Source organism: Dendrobates tinctorius, unplaced genomic scaffold (genome assembly GCF_039654945.1).
Source record: "Dendrobates tinctorius isolate UK_male_01 unplaced genomic scaffold, ASM3965494v1 ptg000165l, whole genome shotgun sequence".
NCBI classification, from domain to species: Eukaryota; Metazoa; Chordata; class Amphibia; order Anura; family Dendrobatidae; genus Dendrobates; species Dendrobates tinctorius.
This window is the reverse complement of record NW_027361832.1, coordinates 15,757,657-15,775,934: the sequence shown is the minus strand read 5'-3', so window position 1 is coordinate 15,775,934 and position 18,278 is coordinate 15,757,657. Positions and strand designations below refer to the sequence as shown.

At 46.5% G+C, this 18,278-nt stretch overlaps 1 protein-coding gene across 2 annotated transcripts in view; it reads left to right on the top strand.

The window, feature by feature from the left end:
• DECR1 (2,4-dienoyl-CoA reductase 1) overlaps positions 1–18,278 on the top strand; it is a 188,556-nt gene that overhangs the window by 134,616 nt on the left and 35,662 nt on the right. For both annotated transcript variants that reach the window (XM_073550524.1, XM_073550523.1), the window contains exons 2-4: positions 14,980–15,185; positions 16,984–17,041; positions 17,445–17,531. In XM_073550524.1, the coding sequence (XP_073406625.1) occupies positions 14,980–15,185; positions 16,984–17,041; positions 17,445–17,531 (351 nt within the window). The remainder of the gene's footprint in view (positions 1–14,979; positions 15,186–16,983; positions 17,042–17,444; positions 17,532–18,278) is intronic.

The following is an 18,278-nucleotide window of genomic DNA, read 5'->3' as shown; positions in this document are numbered from 1 at the left end:
TCGCCCCCCCAGATGTAACTGTATCCCAGAATTCCAAGTGGAGGAAGTTCACTAACCGCCATATTGGGACACCCAAGTAATGGGTATCTCAATATGGAAACTGCTGCTGGTACCAACCTCTTGCGCGGTACCACCAACGGACCACCGTCACACTGAGGATCCATTTTGTGAGGTAAAATATTTCACTGACTGTTTTTAAACAATATTTTACCTCACAAAATGTATCCTCTGTAATCTCCTGCTGTAATGTCACTATTGTCTTTTGCTTCCTCCCCTGCCCAGGAGATGTGGTATGTTCTGTACATGGTTAGACACAGACAATTTTTAAAATTCGTTTCGTTTGTGGGAAAACCCATTTAAATAGAAATTCAGGACAGGGGGAGACAGCTCAAACGGGACAGCACATGAGGGGAGAACACAGCACAGGAAGGAGAGAGACAGCAGACAAGGGGGATAGCACATGGGGTAGACAGGTCAAGGAAGAGAGCACAGACGGGAGAAGTCAGCACATGGGGAAAGAGAGAGTGGATAGGTGGGGTGAGCACATGGGGGGGGGGGGGGGGGGGGGGGGGAGAGATTCTTAATGCTGCAAAGCCTGCCCCTATCACTGATTGTGAATCAATTTCTCCTGCTGTTGTGCAAATGGAACAGACAAGAGGTAGAAATGATAGGCAACTAGCAAGTCAACCCTATAAAGGAGTGGTTCTGCAGGGGGTGACCACAGACCATTTCTCTGTTCTCATCCTTTTTGGCTGTTTGGTTACTTTTGCATTTTGTCATTGCTCTCACCCCTAGAGGTAGGGTAGCATGAGGCGATGTCTACAACACACAGAAGTCGCTCAGGTAGTGCAACCCATCCAATATGGCACGTCAATGCAAGCTGTTGCAAGAACGATGGCTGTGTCTGTCAGCACAGTGTCATGGAGCAGATACTAGGAGGCTAACAACTCGACAACAGGCCTGCTACCTCTCCTTTGTGCAAGGAGGGACAAGGGAGCAGTGCCAGAGCCTTACAAAATGACCTCCAGCAGGCCACTAACATCCATGCGTCTGCTCAATCTGTCAGAAACAGACTCCATGAGGGTGGAAGAGGGCTCGACGTCCACAAGTGGGTGTTGTGCTTACAGCCCAACACTGTGCAGGGCGATTGGCATTTGCCAGAGAACGCCAAGATAGACACATTTGCACCGTGTGCTCTTCAAAGTTGAGAGTAGGTTTGCACTGAGCGTATATGAAGTCTGGAGACGCTGTGGAGAATGTTCTGCTGCCTGCAACTTTTTCCAGCATGACCAGTTTGGTAGTGGCTCAGCAATGGCATTGGGAGGCATTTCTTTGTAAGGCCGCACAGCCCTCCATTTGCTAGCCAGAGGTACCCTGACTGCCACTGTGTACCGGGATGATGTCCTCCGACCCATTGTGAGACCAGATGCAGCGGGCCCTGGGTTCCTTCTTGTGCTTGACAATGCTAGGCCTCTTGTGGTTGAAGTGTGTCATCAGTTCCTGCATGATGAAGGCAGTGAGACTATGGACTGGCCTGCCCGTTCCCCAGACCTGAATCCAATCAAGCACATCTCGGACATCATGACTCGTTCCAGCGACACACACACACACACACACACACACACACACACACGAGCTTCATGTCCGTGGTTTGAGTCACTTCACCTGAAGTTGACTCAGCCTGTAATTTGATTTTTCCACTTTGATTTTTAGTATCATTCCAAATCCAGACCTCCATGGGATATTAATTCTGACTTGCATTCATCATTTTTATGTTTTATTGTTCATTCAGTGATCTCTAGCATGTGGTATTTTAGTGTTCCATATATAATAATTTTTTTTTTTTTTTTCTCTTTTGTAGCAGTGTTTCTAACATCTATATAATTTTGTATTCTCCACATCTGGGAAAATCAGATTGTGATTAGCATAATCGGGCCAATTTTCTCGGGTGAAGGAAAACAACCCTGTGACCCTAGCCTTAGTGTGCATGATCGCCTCGCCTCTCCATTGTCTGTCAGCATCAGCCGTGTGATCCTATGTGCAGAGATTGGCTGCCACACAAAGGAGAGGGTTAAGAATGCACTCTGACACACTGACACTGCTCTGGGCTGCTGCAGTATCGTTATGTGCAGGACTGGGGGGGTTACACCAGCTAGCGCTGCAAATTGAATGCTGTCAATCACATTAAGGGGCATGACTGATGATGGTAAATGAGTGGGTGCACTAAGCACTTGGCCACATCAAGCCCTGAAGGCCCCAAGTGACATCCACAGAAGATCTGTGGTTAGTTTTCCAGGATGTTTGGAACAACCTCCCTGCTGACTTCCCTCAAAAACTGTGTGCAAGTAAAAGTGAACCTAGAATAACTGATAGTTTTGACGACAAAAGGCTCACACCAAATATTGATCTGATTTAGATTTCTCCTTTTGTTTATTCACTTGATTGTACCGTATTTAATTGATTAAAAAAAAACACTTACGGTATTTTCTACATGTGCCTAAAGTATTTGCATAGGTGTGCATTTGCATATATTTGTCTAGTAATATGTAGATTGGTAAAGAATAAGATTCAATGTTTGCTCATAGCAAGTCTGTAATTCTTCTACATAGAGGCAACCTAAGCATCGCCTCTATGTAGCAGAGCTGATAAAGTTGTTGCAGCTTCTAGCCTCCCATGGCGGCTATTGAAGCATGCCAAAAGTCAAAGAAAAATAGTTTTAAAAATATATAAAAGTTTAAATCACCCCCCCCCCCCCTTTCGCCCCATTAAAAATAAAACAATAAAAAAAAAAATCGAACCTACACAAACTTGGTATCCCCCACGCTCAGAATCGCCCAATCTATCAATAAAAAAAAAAAGTATTAACCCGATCGCTAAATGACGTAGCGAGAAAAAAACGCCAGAAATTTTTTTTTTTTTTTTTTTTTGGTCGTCACGACATTGCATTTAAATGCAATAACGGGCGATCAAAAGATCGTATCTGCACCATAATGGTATGATTAAAAATTTCAGGTCAGCACGCCTAAAAATAAACCATCACCCAGCCCGACATAATGAAAAATGGAGACACTATGGGTCTCGGAAAGTGGCATTTTTTTTTTTTTTTTTTTTTGCAAATGTTGGCATTTTTTTTTCACCACTTACCGTAGATAAAAGACCCTAGACATGTTTGGTGTCTATGAACTTGTAATTACAGGTCAGTTTTAGCATTCAATGAACCTAGCTAAAAAAGCCAAACAAAAATCAAGTGTGGGGTTGCACTTTTTTTGCAATTTCACCGCATTTGGAATTTTTTTTTGTTCCCATTTTCTAGTACCCAATATGTTAAAAACAATGGTGTCGTTCAAAAGTACAACTCGTCCGGCAAAAAATAAGCCCTCACATGGCCATATTGCCGGAAAAATAAAAAAAAAATAATGGCTATGGGAAGGAGGGGAGCGAGAAACGAAAATGCAAAACTGAAAAAAGCTCCAGTCATGAAGGGGTTAAAACTGTACTTCCATGTAACTGGTGATTTTGCATTGTTGGTAAATGAGGCTGTGGGTGCTGGTTCATCTCGTGCGCTGCTCGACTATGCAGCGGGCTGATGCCTCCGCGTTATTTCACTGTGCACTTACCACAAGGACATCACATTGCTAACAAACATGTCCTTAAGGTACAAGTCAGATTTAATAATAATAATCTAATAATAATCTTTATTTATATAGCGCCAACATATTCCGCAGCGCTTTACAGTTGAACAGTTTCAAACACAACAGTCATAAGTAACAACGTTAACAATACAATAATTAAAGCGAAATAAGACGACCCTGCTCGTGGAGCTTACAATCTACAATGAGGTGGGGGGGATACAAAGCACAGGTTTGTATTTACAATGATGTATTTACAATGACGGTCCAGCCATCTTCAGGGGGTGGGGGTTAGATGGAGATAGTGAATGGGCTACACACACACAAACATGACTTTGATTACTGAATGTGATAGGCCGCTCTGAGCAAATGTGTTTTGAGCGAGCGCCTAAAACTATGCAAATTGTGGATGGTCCTAATATTTTGGGGTAGAGCATTCCAGAGGATTGGCGCAGCACGGGAGAAGTCTTGGAGTCGGGAGTGGGAGGTACGGATTAGGGCAGAGGTTAGTCGAAAGTCATTTGCAGAGCGCAGCGGTCGGTTAGGCCGATAGACAGAAATGAGGGAGGAGATGTAAGGGGGTGCCGCACTGTGGAGAGCTTTGTGGGTGAGAACAAGTACTTTGAATTGTACCCTGTAATGAATTGGCAGCCAGTGTAACGACTGGCGAAGAGCGGACGCGTCTGAGAAACGATTAGCCAGATGGACAACCCTGGCTGCTGCATTAAGGATAGACTGGAGAGGGGAGAGTCGAGTGAGAGGGAGGCCAATTAATAGAGCATTACAGTAGTCTAGGCGGGAGTGGATCAGGGCGACAGTGAGAGTTTTTGTTGTTTCCATGGTGAGAAAAGGGCGGATTCTAGAGATGTTCTTTAGGTGTAAGCGGCATGAGCGGGCAAGAGATTGTATATGGGAGGTGAAGGAGAGATCGGAGTCGAACATAACACCCAGACAGCGCACCTGCTGTCGGGGTGTTATTATGGTGCCACCCACAGAGAGGGAAATATCAGATTTAGGGAGGTTAGTAGATGGTGGGAGCAGAAGAAGTTCAGTTTTGGAGAGGTTGAGTTTCAGATAGAGAGCAGACATGATGTTGGAGACTGCAGACAGACAGTGGCGTTCTGTAGTACAGCGGAGGTAAGGTCAGGGGATGGTGTACAGTTGTGTGTCATCAGCATAAAGATGGTACTGAAAGCCAAATCTGCTGATGGTCTGTCCAATTGGGGCTGTATAGAGAGAGAAGAGAAGGGGGCCAAGGACTGAGCCCTGAGGTACCCCAACAGTGAGAGGAAGAGGAGATGAAGTGGAGCCAGAAAACAGAACACTGAAGGAGCGGTCGGAAAGATAGGAGGAGAACCAGGAAAGAGCAGTGTCCTTAATGCCTAGTGACTGGAGCCTAGAGAGTAGGAGAGGATGGTCAACAGTGTCGAAAGCTGCAGAAAGGTCGAGAAGAATGAGCAGAGAATGGTCACCATTACGTTTTGCTGTCAGAAGGTCATTGGTCACTTTGAGTGCAGTTTCTGTCGAATGTAGGGGGCGGAAACCGGACTGTGAAGGGTCTAGGAGGGAGTGAGTGGAGAGGTAACGGGTAAGGCGTGAGTATATCAGGCGCTCCAAGAGTTTAGAGATGAAGGGGAGATTGGAGACTGGTCTGTAGTTGTTTGTGCAGGATGGGTCAAGGGTGGGTTTCTTTAGTAATGGAGTAATGATAGAGTGTTTGAAGGAGGAGGGGAAAATGCCAGAGGAGAGGGAGAGATTAAAGATTGTAGTTAGGTGAGTTGTGACGACTGGGGAGAGAGACTGGAGGAGATGTGAGGGAATGGGGTCGGTTGTGCATGTAGTTGGACGAGAAGAGGAGAGGAGCCTGGAGACTTCTTCTTCTGTGATGGGAGCAAATGTGGAGAGTGAGCCAGGGGAAATGCAGGGAGGGATGGGAGTCACTGAACTTGGTGATTGGGAGCGGATTTCCTGACGGATATTGTCTATTTTCTCTATAAAGTGGGAGGCCAGGTCATCAGCGCAAATGTCTGTGATAGGGGCTTGTGCTTTTGGCCTGAGGAGGGAGTGAAAGGTGTCAAAAAGTTTCTTGGGGTTGTTGGATAGTGAGGAGATCAGGGTGGTGAAGTAGGTCTGTTTGGCGAGGTGAAGGGCAGAGTTATATGTCCTTAACATAAATTTGAAGTGTATGAAGTCTTCTGGTGTGTGTGTTTTCCTCCATAAGCGTTCAGCACACCTAGAGCATCGCTGGAGAAATCGGGTTTGCGATGTGAGCCAGGGCTGTTTCACTCTGTGTTTGGAGGTTCTGAGGGTGAGGGGAGCTACTTGGTCAAGGGTGCTTCTAAGAGTGTCATTGAAGTGATGTACAGATTTTAATTAAACGCTTCATCGCCTCTGTTCAGAAACTCGCCTTGCAGTGACGCCTTGTGTCCACGGTTGGCATCCGGTGCGCGGTTGGTGGGATTTTGCTCCTTTTCTGTGCTCTGATCCATATCGTGCTGTCGTCCTCATAGTCTATAGACTTTGGCTGTTCAGCTGGTGCACTTGATCCCATGAGAGAAGCGCCAGTAAGACTTCATCAGACGTCTGTTCTTCACATACAGTAATATTGCAAACATGGTGGCAGCAGGTAAAGCAGTAAGGGTATGTGCACACGCTGCGGATTCTGCTGCGTTTCCGCAGCGTTTTTGGCTCTGCAGAAACGCAGCAGATTCTGCTGCGTTGTACAGTACCTTTATTTATCGGTCGTCCATGACAGCACCACCTGAAAGAGGGGATCTGCCCTTCAGGAACAGGAAACCTACAGATACAAAAGGGCGGCACCTCTCCCACGCATCAGTTGGTTTCCTGTTCCTATAGGACGGGACTTCCTACAGATGGTCCATCATGGAGTCGTCGAGGGATTCCCAGGCCGGCTGACCGACCCAGGTAGCGGGGGGGTCTCCTACCTCGGTCAAGCTCGGGTCCCTGGATGCGCCACGGTGGGGCCGGGTAGGTCACCACGACAGTGGTTGGAGCAGGCGGAGCAGAGGGTCCGGTGGACAGCCGTCTCCATAGGGCCGGCACAAGGTAAGTATGACCCCTGGAACCCCTCCTGTTGCATTCACCCGGTCTCCGCTTGCTTCTCTCCCTCTCCCTCTCCCGCCGGGGGCTGGTGGTCGCGCCTGTTCGGCGGGGGCGGCGGGCATTCCGGAGCCGGGGGCGCCGTGCCGGCTCCTTTCCGCGCGCTCCCGCGGCCTTGATCGCGCGGCGGAAGTGACACAGCGGAAGGGGCGGGGCCGGGAACGCCGAAACCGGAAGTCGGGTGCCGGCCGGCTTTCCAGGATGCGTCGCCGGTGCTCGGCGGTCTGGGGCGGCCCGCGGCCCCGGGGGGGGGGAGACGGAGCATGTGGGGGGGGGGGGGGGGGGGGAGGAGCCGCGCCAGAGCCCTGCTAACCCGGACACTGTGGGAGGCTTTAAAAGCAGGAGGTGACGCTGCTGGGGTGCTTCTGAAGGCCCAGCAATGGATTCGACAGAAGCCCCCACAGAGCAGCAGGACGAGGCGCAGGAGCGCCCAGAGAAACAGGCCACAGCGAATTTACATGCGAGTGGCCAGCAGAAGAAGAAACGGACGGGCGAACAAAGCCACAGAAGTTCCTCCAGGCTAAAGGACCCTCCTGCCTCCCTCCGTGACCCGGTACCTGCCTCGTCTGCATGGGTAAGAGATCTCCGTGAATGTACCCTGATGCAGTGTTTTATTTCGTTCTTTCGCAGGCAAGGAAAGCTACGGGGAAGCAGAAGCACAGGGAATGTGCCCTCTGTAATTGTCCTTTGCCAGACGGCCACCCTAAAAAGTTGTCAGCCTTGCGTGCGACAAACGGTAGGGGTTGGATGGGGACGGTACCCTAGGGGTAGATTGACAGGCCCTTACACTCTTCCCCGTCCATACAGGTGGCGGAAGAAACACCAGACTTCACCACAAGCCTGAGGGAGATAATCAGGACAGAAATGAAGGCCCTATCTAAAAAAGACTCCTCTAAGGGAAGAGATGTTAACCTCTCGGGTTCAGAGTCTTCGGCCGCATCTGGAATCGATATCTCCTCAGATTCCTCGGCCTCCACTTCATCATCTTCAGAGGAAGACTCGAGCCGTTTCTGCTTTCCCTTAGACCAGATGGATAAGTTAGTTAAAGCAGTAAGGTCCACCATGGGGGTAGCAGACACAAAGGAACTTTCGGCACAGGACGTGATGTTCGGAGGCCTAGATCCCAGAAAGCGCAGATCCTTTCCGCTGAATGATAAAGTCCAGAACCTAATAGATAGAGAATGGAAAAAGCCAGAAAAAAGAGGTTCTTTGCCACCCGCCTTCAAACGAAGGTACCCGTTTGATGACCCAGTGGTAACCAAATGGGACAAGGCCCCTAAGCTGGACGCGGCAGTGGCCAAAGCCTCCAAAAAGTCCTCCATACCTTTCGATGACATGGCCTCCTTAAAAGACCCGCTAGATAAAAAAGCGGATTCTTTTCTGAAAGGAACATGGGAGATGTCAGCGGGTGCCTTGAGACCAGCGGTAGCGGCCACATGTACGGCCAGATCCTTGATGGTCTGGCTGGATCAGCTGGATTCCCAATTGAAGGATGGAACCTCAAGAGCATACATTCGAAAAGCTTTACCAGTTATCCAAAGTGCTGCTGCTTTTCTGGCTGATGCGTCAGCAGATTCTGCGAGGATGGCGGCTAGAACCGCAGGTTTATCCAACGCAGCTCGAAGGGCTCTCTGGTTAAAATGCTGGCCAGGAGACATCCAGGCCAGATCTCGACTCTATTACATTCCTTGTGAGGGCGAATACCTGTTTGGGCCCGTCCTGGATGAACTTTTAGAGAAGGCCGGGGACGATAAAAAGAAGTTCCCCAGTCTGCCGAACCCCTCTTTTAGACGCCCCTTTACCAGGAAAGGATATTTCCGTAGGAGGCCGTCCAGGGATCAGGGCAGATGGGATGACAAAAGGAGAGGTACTGGATTCATGTTTGGAGGAGGGGGGCGCCAGGAAGGTCCAGCACGGGACACTAAAAAGCCGCCCCAATGACTAGTTGCTCCGGTAGGGGGGAGACTAGCTGCCTTCTACCCGGCCTGGACATTAATCTCTAATAGCAACTGGATACTGGGGGTGGTAGCTGCGGGCCTACGACTAGAATTCTCCCGGGTTCCCCAAGATCGTTTAAGGTCACTCCTCTTAGGTCATCCTCTTCAGAACAGTCTGCCCTGGAAGCTGAAGTTCGGGATCTTTGTCATAAAAAGGTCCTAACTAAAGTTCCAGAGGAAGAAAGGGGGAAAGGTTTCTACTCCCCTTTGTTCCTGGTCCGCAAGCCAGACAGTTCCTTTAGGACCATAATAAATCTTAAATCCCTCAATGAATTCCTGGTCACACGGCCATTTAAGATGGAAACAATTAATTCAACAATAAAATTACTGTTTCAAAACTGCTTCATGGTGGTGTTAGATTTGAAAGATGCCTACTACCATATACCCATTCATGCAGATCATCAGAGTTTTCTCAGAGTGGCAGTGCAGTTAGATGGGTCAGTTCAACATTTCCAGTATGCGGCCCTTCCCTTTGGGGTGGCAGTCGCTCCCCGTGTGTTTACTAAAGTAGTAGCGGAAGTTATGGCCCATCTACGTGAATTAGACATTTTAGTAGTTCCCTACTTAGATGACTTCTTGATTGTAGGGAAAACGGCTAACCATTGTTTGCAACAGCTACAAAGGGCAAGGTCTGCCCTAGAACGGTTAGGATGGCTGCTTAACATTAAAAAATCTCGGTTACAGCGATGAGAATCCAACAATTCTTGGGCCTCATCCTAGATTCCGTAAAACAGGAATGCCGTCTGCCCCCAGAGAAGCTGGTTCGCCTACACTATCAGGTCCTGAACGCTTCCAATAACCCGACCATGTCCCTCAGGAAAGCCATGTCCCTTCTAGGTTCACTTTCCTCCTGTATCCCGGCGGTCCAGTGGGCCCAGTTTCATTCAAGAACTCTACAGGGCGAGGTCTTAAGGCATCAAAAAATGCTTGGGGGTTACTTAGAGGGCCAGCTAACCTTGTCCCGAAACACAAGGGAGTCCCTAGAATGGTGGCTAGATGAGAATAATTTATCCAGAGGGGTTCCCTGGGAATATGACATATCCCGCATAATCACCACGGATGCTAGCCCTTCCGGTTGGGGGGCTCATATGGGGGAAATTCTGGTCCAGGGCCTATGGGAGCATCATCAGATAGAGATGTCATCCAACTTGAAAGAATTGACAGCAGTAGAGCTGGCGGCTAAAGAACTGCTTGTGTATCTACAGGGCCATCATGTGCGAGTGTTCTCCGACAATCTGGTCACCGTAGCGTATATCAACCACCAAGGCGGGACCCGTTCCAAATCCCTGATGAATGTAGCAGAACGGCTGTTCCAGCTAGCAGAGCAGCATTTCCTATCATTAACAGCTCTACATATAAAGGGGAAAGAAAACACCACGGCAGATTTCCTGAGCCGCAATCTCTTAAGGCAAGGAGAATGGTCCCTAAAAAAACTCTATCTTCGACCTGATTGTACAGAAGTGGGGACTGCCAGAGATAGATCTCTTCGCCACCAAAGAAAACAGGAAAGTAAGACAGTTTTGCTCACTAAATCCCAGAGAAGACCCCCTGGCGGTAGACTCCTTGCTGATAAAGTGGGATTTCGGGCTATCCTATGCCTTCCCTCCCCTATCGCTATTACCTCTAGTGGTGAGGAAAATCAGGAGAGACAGAGCGAAAGTTATAGTGATCGCTCCGTTTTGGCCCAGGAGGGCTTGGTTCTCATGCCTCAGGACCATGTCAGTGTCCGATCCTTGGGTCCTGCCGGAGATCCCGGATCTCCTATCCCAGGGCCCAGTCTTTCATCCTCAGGTGGCTGGCCTACATCTGACGGCGTGGAGTTTGAACGGGCACTGCTGAAAGATAAAGGCTTCTCCCCAGACCTGGTTGACACTCTACTTAAAAGTAGAAAGATCACTACTACCAAGATCTATGTCAGAATTTGGAAGAGATTCCTAAAGAACTCTAGAGTAGTCGCTGGGGGTTCGGCTCCTATAAATCAAATCTTAGAATTTCTTCAGAAAGGTCTAGAAATGGGGCTCTCCACTAGTACCCTCAAAGTACAAGTTTCAGCCTTGGGGGCCCTCTTTAGCTGCAACATCGCGGGTAATTACTGGATCAGTAGATTCATCAAGGCAGCAGGTAGATCCAGGCCAGTGGTGAAGGATAGATTCATGCCATGGGACCTGAACCTAGTCCTTACAGCCATGACAGAAGCTCCATTCGAACCCATCTCATCAGCCTCTATAAAAAACCTGTCCCTCAAGGTAGCCTTCCTGGTAGCTCTAACCTCAGCTCGAAGAGTAAGCGACATCCAGGCATTATCTAGGCGTCCTCCTTATTTACAGTTTAAGGACGATAGGGTAATACTCAGACCTGACCCGGCGTACTTACCGAAGGTAGTTTCTAGCTTTCATAGAACACAGGAAATGGTCCTTCCATCCTTCCTCCCTAATCCAGCTAATGAGAAGGAAGAGAAATTACACACCTTAGATGTTAGAGAATGCCTTAAAGAATATCTAGCGGTTACTGACCCCTGGAAAAAAGAGAATGCCCTATTTATCTCCCATCAAGGTCCCAGGAAAGGCTGTAGAGTGTCAAAAAATACACTAGCTAGGTGGATTAGAGAGGCTATTTCAATTGCATACACCTCAAAGGGCAGACCGGCACCTGCAAAAGTGAGGGAGCATTCCACCAGAGCCATGGCGTCCTCGTGGGCCGAGAGATCAGAAGTCTCCATTGACCAGATATGTAAGGCGGCTACTTGGTCCTCTCCGAGCACCTTTTATAATCATTATAGGCTAGTCTTGGGTGCTTCCACAGACCTCTCTTTTGGTATAAGGGTACTGCAGGCTGTAGTCCCTCCCTAAATAGTTTTACTCTCTGTAATTCTCTCAGGTGGTGCTGTCATGGACGACCGATAAAGTCTTAGTTACTCACCGGTTAACGGTGTTTTTCGGAGTCCATGACAGCACCCGTATATTCCCTCCCTTTAGTTTAAATTTGGGTGTGCACTTCTTCCTCTTGTATGTACACTGGTAAGGAATAGTTGTGTAAAAGTACTGTATATAAATTTTGCCATTAACCATTGTGGTCCTCTTGTGCTCTGTAATCCAACTGATGCGTGGGAGAGGTGCCGCCCTTTTGTATCTGTAGGTTTCCTGTTCCTGAAGGGCGGATCCCCTCTCTCAGGTGGTGCTGTCATGGACTCCGAAAAATACCGTTAACCGGTGAGTAACTAAGACTTTCCTATGGAAATAAAAAAAAGCTGTGCACATGCTGCGTTTTTTTTCCGTGCGGTTTTGCTGCGGTTTACAATCCGCAGCATGTCAATTGTTTGGTGCAGAAACGCTGCGGTTTTACACCTCATCCATTATGAGGTGTAAAACCGCAGGGCAAAACCGCAGAAAGAACGCAGATAAACCGCAGCACTTTGTCCTGCGGTTTTCTCTACAAAATCCGCAGAGACTAAAAACTACGTGTGCACATACCCTAACATGTCTGTAACCCCCCCCCCCCCTCAATGTAGGAAAATAATCACACTTGCTAAAGATTGACACCTACTTTCTGCTCTTAATGACACGGATTTCAATGAATAAATATTTTTCTTTTATTACGGTAATTAGATTTTTGACTTTTAATTAACCTGATATCACTTGAAATGGCTCTACTACATAACACTGGTGACCTTTTCTTCTGAATGTCTTCTATGGTTTTTAATTTCTGTAATGTCTTCTACTTACAAGATGACATCTGTGCTTCTATCTCGCTCCGGCCTTGATGTTGTGTCCTTATTTTGGAGAAAGAACATGTAATGGCTTTTAATTGTCAAGCTCCGAGGACACCGCTCTTGTAAAGGACACGGCAGATCTTTGACTGGTCACTTATGTCAGCCGGAGGTGATGCCATATGAGCTATTGCGCCTTAATCTGGCTCTGGTATATATGTGCCATGATGGCCTAATATTAACATCTGCTCTTGGCTTTCCATTCTCTCTTTATGTGCCTTTTGCTATGGTGTCTTTTCTGAGCAGATAAACTTTCAAAAGACATTTGTCTGGTCAGACGGTTTCTGTAAAAGGGTTCGGGGATCGGAGACTCTGGGTAAGGCTGTGTTCACACATCTGTGTTCTGTCTGTTTTTCTGTGTCCGCACACAGATCCATACAATTTCATTGATCCACACTTACATCCGTTTTAAAATTGAGCTGTCTATCCACTCCATGAGAGTCGGGGCACTTCCTATTCCCACCTGTTTTGTGGCTCTGCCACGATATTCTATGGGGATCTATATATAATGACTGTAACGCAGAAGACCTGCTTTGTACACCTAGAATGGATGACACCTGAGAAAGCCGGTCCGATGGTACAATTTGCATGGATGTGTGAATGCAGCTGAAGACAGATGATTAGAAGTCTACAGAAGCCAGTCCTCAAACAGCCCCATCTACACAAGGACAGAAACGTCTGGCAGATGGGGTCTCGCTGATCTAAACTTTTTACCTTTCCTTCTTTTTAAAAATGCCCTCTTTCCATGGGCTGTGTTGTGTATGCTCCTTCCTCAGGCTGATGAACAGGCATGGTAGCCAACAACAAAGCCCCATTCCTTGTATAGTAAGCCTCCTACATTGGCCTGCATGTGTGGACATTCGAAACATCCAAAATTACAGCAGAAAATGCCTAGATTTGCAGTAGAGACAATTTGGGAAGGTCACACTATAACACGCCCCTGTACTGTTGGTGTAAAGAAGAATTGCAGTGGTAAAATATTGGACTGAACAAGTAAAAACCATGTATAGACATAAGGTTATGTGCACACGCTGCAGATTCACCTGCGGCTCTTTCCGCAGGTAAAGTGACCTGCGGTTTTGCTCTGCGGTTTCACACCTCTACTATGTTAAAGGTGTGAAACCACTGCGGAATCCGCCCAAACAACTGACATGCTGCGGTTTGTAAACCGCAGCAAAACCGCACGGAAAAAAACGCAGCGTGAGCACTGCAGTTTTGAAATGCCATTGGATAACATGGTACTGTACATGGTCAGCGGAACTGCTGCGGATCCGCAGGGCCAAAACCGCTGTGGAAACGCAGCAGAATCCGCAAAGTGTGCACACAGCCTTAGGCTTCATTCAGACATCAGTGATTTTACTCATGCACAAAACAACTGACTTTTCATCAGTGACTGAGTCTTTATCTTCAGTGCAGAGCTTCCATCATAACGTTAGAAACGGCCCGAACGTGGATTGTGCACTGATGGTATGTATCTCTGTGCTGTCTATAACTATCCCGGACCCAAGGATCAGGAATGGGGAGTATGGTCTGTGACCCCCGATGTGAAATCAACAACCCAGACCTGCCTATAGACCATGTACCCATTATAGGCTATCTGTGAAGAATATGGATAGAACGCGTATGTGAAAAATGGAGGTCTAAATGAGGTAGACCGCGTGGGGTCATAAAGTGGCATTGGAAATTATGCAACTAGAATACCCCCTTTCCCAGGACTGTGGAGTCAGTAATCCGAAGTCCCCACTACTGTTTTCGAGGCTCCGAATCCGCGGCTTCAATGATAACAGATTTTCCAACACCACTAGAACGAACACCTGATTGTCAGTGCCTTTGCCTTTTTTTTTTTTTTCTCATTGAACACCTTCTGAATCATGGAGCTGATTTCTTCAAAAAGTCTCTGTTTGTGGTTATATCCTAAGAGGCTGCATTTTATATTTTGCTCTTATTTCTGCCAGAAGAATTGTTTCTGATCTGAACTGATAAACCTGTTTCGGCATCAGCACATGATTTGCAATATTGGAAAGGTTTTACTTGGAAATGCAGGCTCTGGCTCCAGAGGGCATTCTCCTTGGTTGTTCATGTAAAACTTTATATATAATTTTTTTTTTTTTTTTTGTTTATGTATCATCTGTTTTGCATTTTCAGATAAACCAAAAAGTGACTTTTGAATTAAAGTCTGAAGTTCTTAGCATTCAGGTGGAACAGCAGACTAGAAGTGCTATGATGAAGTCTATTGTGGTATCAAATATACCGCTCTCTTGCAGATCAGTGCACTTCATGCTGCAAAATGGCAAAAAAAAAACCATGATAAAAATAATCTAAATTCCCCTGGAGTAACAACGAGCTGGCACACGCTCAGTCCTGGCTTTATACAAACACTCGGACACGGGAATCCATTTATGGTAGAAAGTGTTCAGTTTCCTATGTACGTCCTGTACTAATCACTTGATGGATTTTGTGCTGTCAGGTGTTCAGCCATGGATCACCCGTCTTATCAAGCGATGGCAAAGAAGACCCTCAAGCCAAATTCTATCCCCCACTTCAGAATGTGATGTTACCTCCGGATACATTCAAAGGGAAAGTGGCCTTGATTACAGGAGGTGGCACAGGCCTGGGGAAGGGGATGACGACTGCCCTGTCCAGACTGGGCGCAGAGTGCGTGATTTCCAGCAGGTGAGCTTTTCCATATATGTCAGCAAACGTACGATAAGGCTGTGTGCACACGGTGCGGATTCTGCTGTGGAATCTTCCGCGGGTCTCTGACTCCAAACGGCCGTCGTCCGTCTTTGTTCCCCGCATGCCTCTGTTCACCTGCCCTAAAAACCGCTGTCCATGCCGAATATGGTAAAATAAAGGACTTTGGTTACACTGTAATCTGGTGATTGACGCGTTTTTGTTTTTTTTTTTTTTTTCTTTGCTGCTGGTTTTCCATATATGTAGCTGGTGTTACAACTGTTTTCACCCTTTTTATATCACGTCACTACAGCACCATTTGTTCTGAAACCATACCCTTGGTGCTTGTGGTGACGACCGTAGTTTTCGTCTCGGTACGATCTATCAAAACATCAGATCGTACTCGAACCAACGTTATTCAATTAAGCCATGCACTTGTCCAATTTTATTTTTGTATCTTTTTCCGTGATAAAAATCTCAGCCTGAATGATTTGCCTCCAATAATTGGATCGCACTCAGCTATTCAAGTCTAAGGGACCACGAAAAAATTTTTGGCGGGCTCGGATGACATCCACGCATGGTCCAATTTTTCACAGGCTGACTGTGTTGTTAGCATAATCGTAACTTTTTTTCTCGGATGGAGAACATACGGTCGTGGGACCTTTTATCCTTTATAGTTAGCCATGGTCTAAAAGGTTTTAAATGTATTTTTACGAAACTGCGGTGATGTTTCCGACAGGGCTGTGGAGTCGGAGTCGGTGCTCATTTTGGTGGAGTCGGAGTTGGAGTCGGTATAAAATGGAGCGACTCCGACTCCTCCTAAAATATATAATAAATTGGGTACAGTAATTCAATGCAGAATGTGCTGAATATTTTTTCATAGGAGTTTGGGAAAGTTATGAAATGTCCTATAAATGGCTGTTCTATTCCTGATCTAAGGCTACATTCACACACAGCGTTTTTCCTGTGTTTTTTGAGGATACGTTTTTCAGCTGCAAAAGCTGATCATCTTTTTAAAAAACCGCATCACCTGAAAGGTTTTTGAGCTCATAGATAATGTTTTCAATAGCAAAAGCAGATTAGAAATCTGCTCTATCTATCCATTTATCCATATCTGTCTATCCATATCGTATCTGTACCAAAAAGAATGAAAACCGGGTAGTACACCAATATATATTCTGTTCTATCTAAATGTCTTGATTATTGTATCATAGAAATGATTAAATGTCTGAGGTTCACATTGTACTACAATAAATTTTTCACTTAAATATAAGCAATATGTGTGGGAGTCGGAGTCGTGGAGTCAGAGTCGGTGTAAGGGAAATTGAGGAGTCGGAGTCGCAGGTTTGGCTTACCGACTCCACAGCCCTGGTTTCCGAGAAAATATAGTTAGATCTCGCTGGCGATTGAAACTTTTCTGGGGCCGCCCCTGTCCAGCTCCTCCTCGCACCACTCCGGTTAATTGACGTGTCCCCCCTTACATATAATAATTTTTCCTGTATTCTGATGTCTCTTTGGAAAGCATGAAGCAGCAGACAGGTTCCCTTTAAATAGTTATTAGGTTGCTTATTGTGTGGGCACATGAAGTTTTGCCCTAAGTGGTGTTATGAATATTAACAGTATTGGAAATAAGAACACTTACTGTATATGAAACCATATAAGGACTTGTACCAAACCCGTATATCCTTTTATTTTACACCAGCGCCGTCACTTCACTGCTTTGGCCAAAATCGTTTTCTTTGACTTAAATTGATCATTTTGCCACTTTATTTTTATTTTTTTTTAATTTTGTCTTTAGGAAATTGGATGTTTTGAAAGCAACTGCGGCTGAGATCACATCGGAAACGGGAAATAAGGTAATTCTTCTTTTTTTTTTTTTTTTTTTTTTTTTTTTTTTTTTTGCCATTCAATTATTTTCTGAAAATAAAGTCTAATGCGCCTAATTGACACCCCTTCCCACCACTCCTGCTGTCGTTGTGTGAGCAGGGTCCAAGATGTTGGGCCAGTGAGGACTTCAGGAAAGTCAGAATGTAAGCGGGAGAGGAGTACTGAGGTGTGACTTTGTCATTCTCTGGTAACCTTTTTGGAAAAAATGTTATCAGCTGGAAGACCCCCTTTAAATCCGTTGCACTTGCATGTTTACATGTCCGTCCAGCTACATCTGAGCCTGATATTACATCACCAAGTTTCACATTGGGTAAAATTTGGGTTAACAATGCAAGGAAAGACAAAGTTACAATTTTCCATCATCTTCTATAGGTCCATGCCATTCAGTGCGATGTCAGAGATCCCGATTCTGTGAAGAAAGCAGTAGCCGAAGTAATTAAAGTGGCGGGACATCCAAGTGTGAGTATAACTTCTAAGGCTTGGCTCACACCGGTCAGAGTGTGGTCTCCATTCTGTCAGTCAGTTTGTGAAAACTGGATGTCATCCGAGTGCAGTCTGTTTTGCACGGACTCAACGAGTTGCATGCTGAGTGACTTGAACATCGGATCCTACTCCGGCATGGCGCTATAGACTAACATTGGTTTGAGTCCAATCCAATGTTTTGTTGAATCGCATTCAAACTCAAAATGTAGCCATGTGTATGGGACCTGAGTGGACCATTTAGGCCTGTTTTTGTCCTTACAATGCTGTGTCTCCAGGAGTATCTTAATGAACCAGACTAATATTGTTAACAGTCTACTCTTGGCTTGCTATCTGTAGGTTGTCTCTTGGATTTATTTGGTCAAGAAAACAGACTTTTGCTTGTGTAAAGGTACTGTCACACTTAGCGATGTACCAGCGATCCCGACCAGCGATATGACGCGATCAGGATCGCTGGTACATCGCTAAGTGGTCGCTAGTGAGCTGCCACACAGGCAGATCTCACCAGTGACATTGCAGGGGACGGGGGTCGCTACTTGTCAGACGAGGCGATCCTGACATCCTCCCGCCTGCGTCCACGCTCGTTGCCCGTCTCTCCACAGGAAGCGCCGCAGGAAGATGTAATCTAATGTCCGCTGGTCCATGGAGTTGTTCCATAAGTTTATTCTTTATTACTACCCTATAATATACATAACCTGGGGTCTTGCTTCTGCCCAGATGGGATGG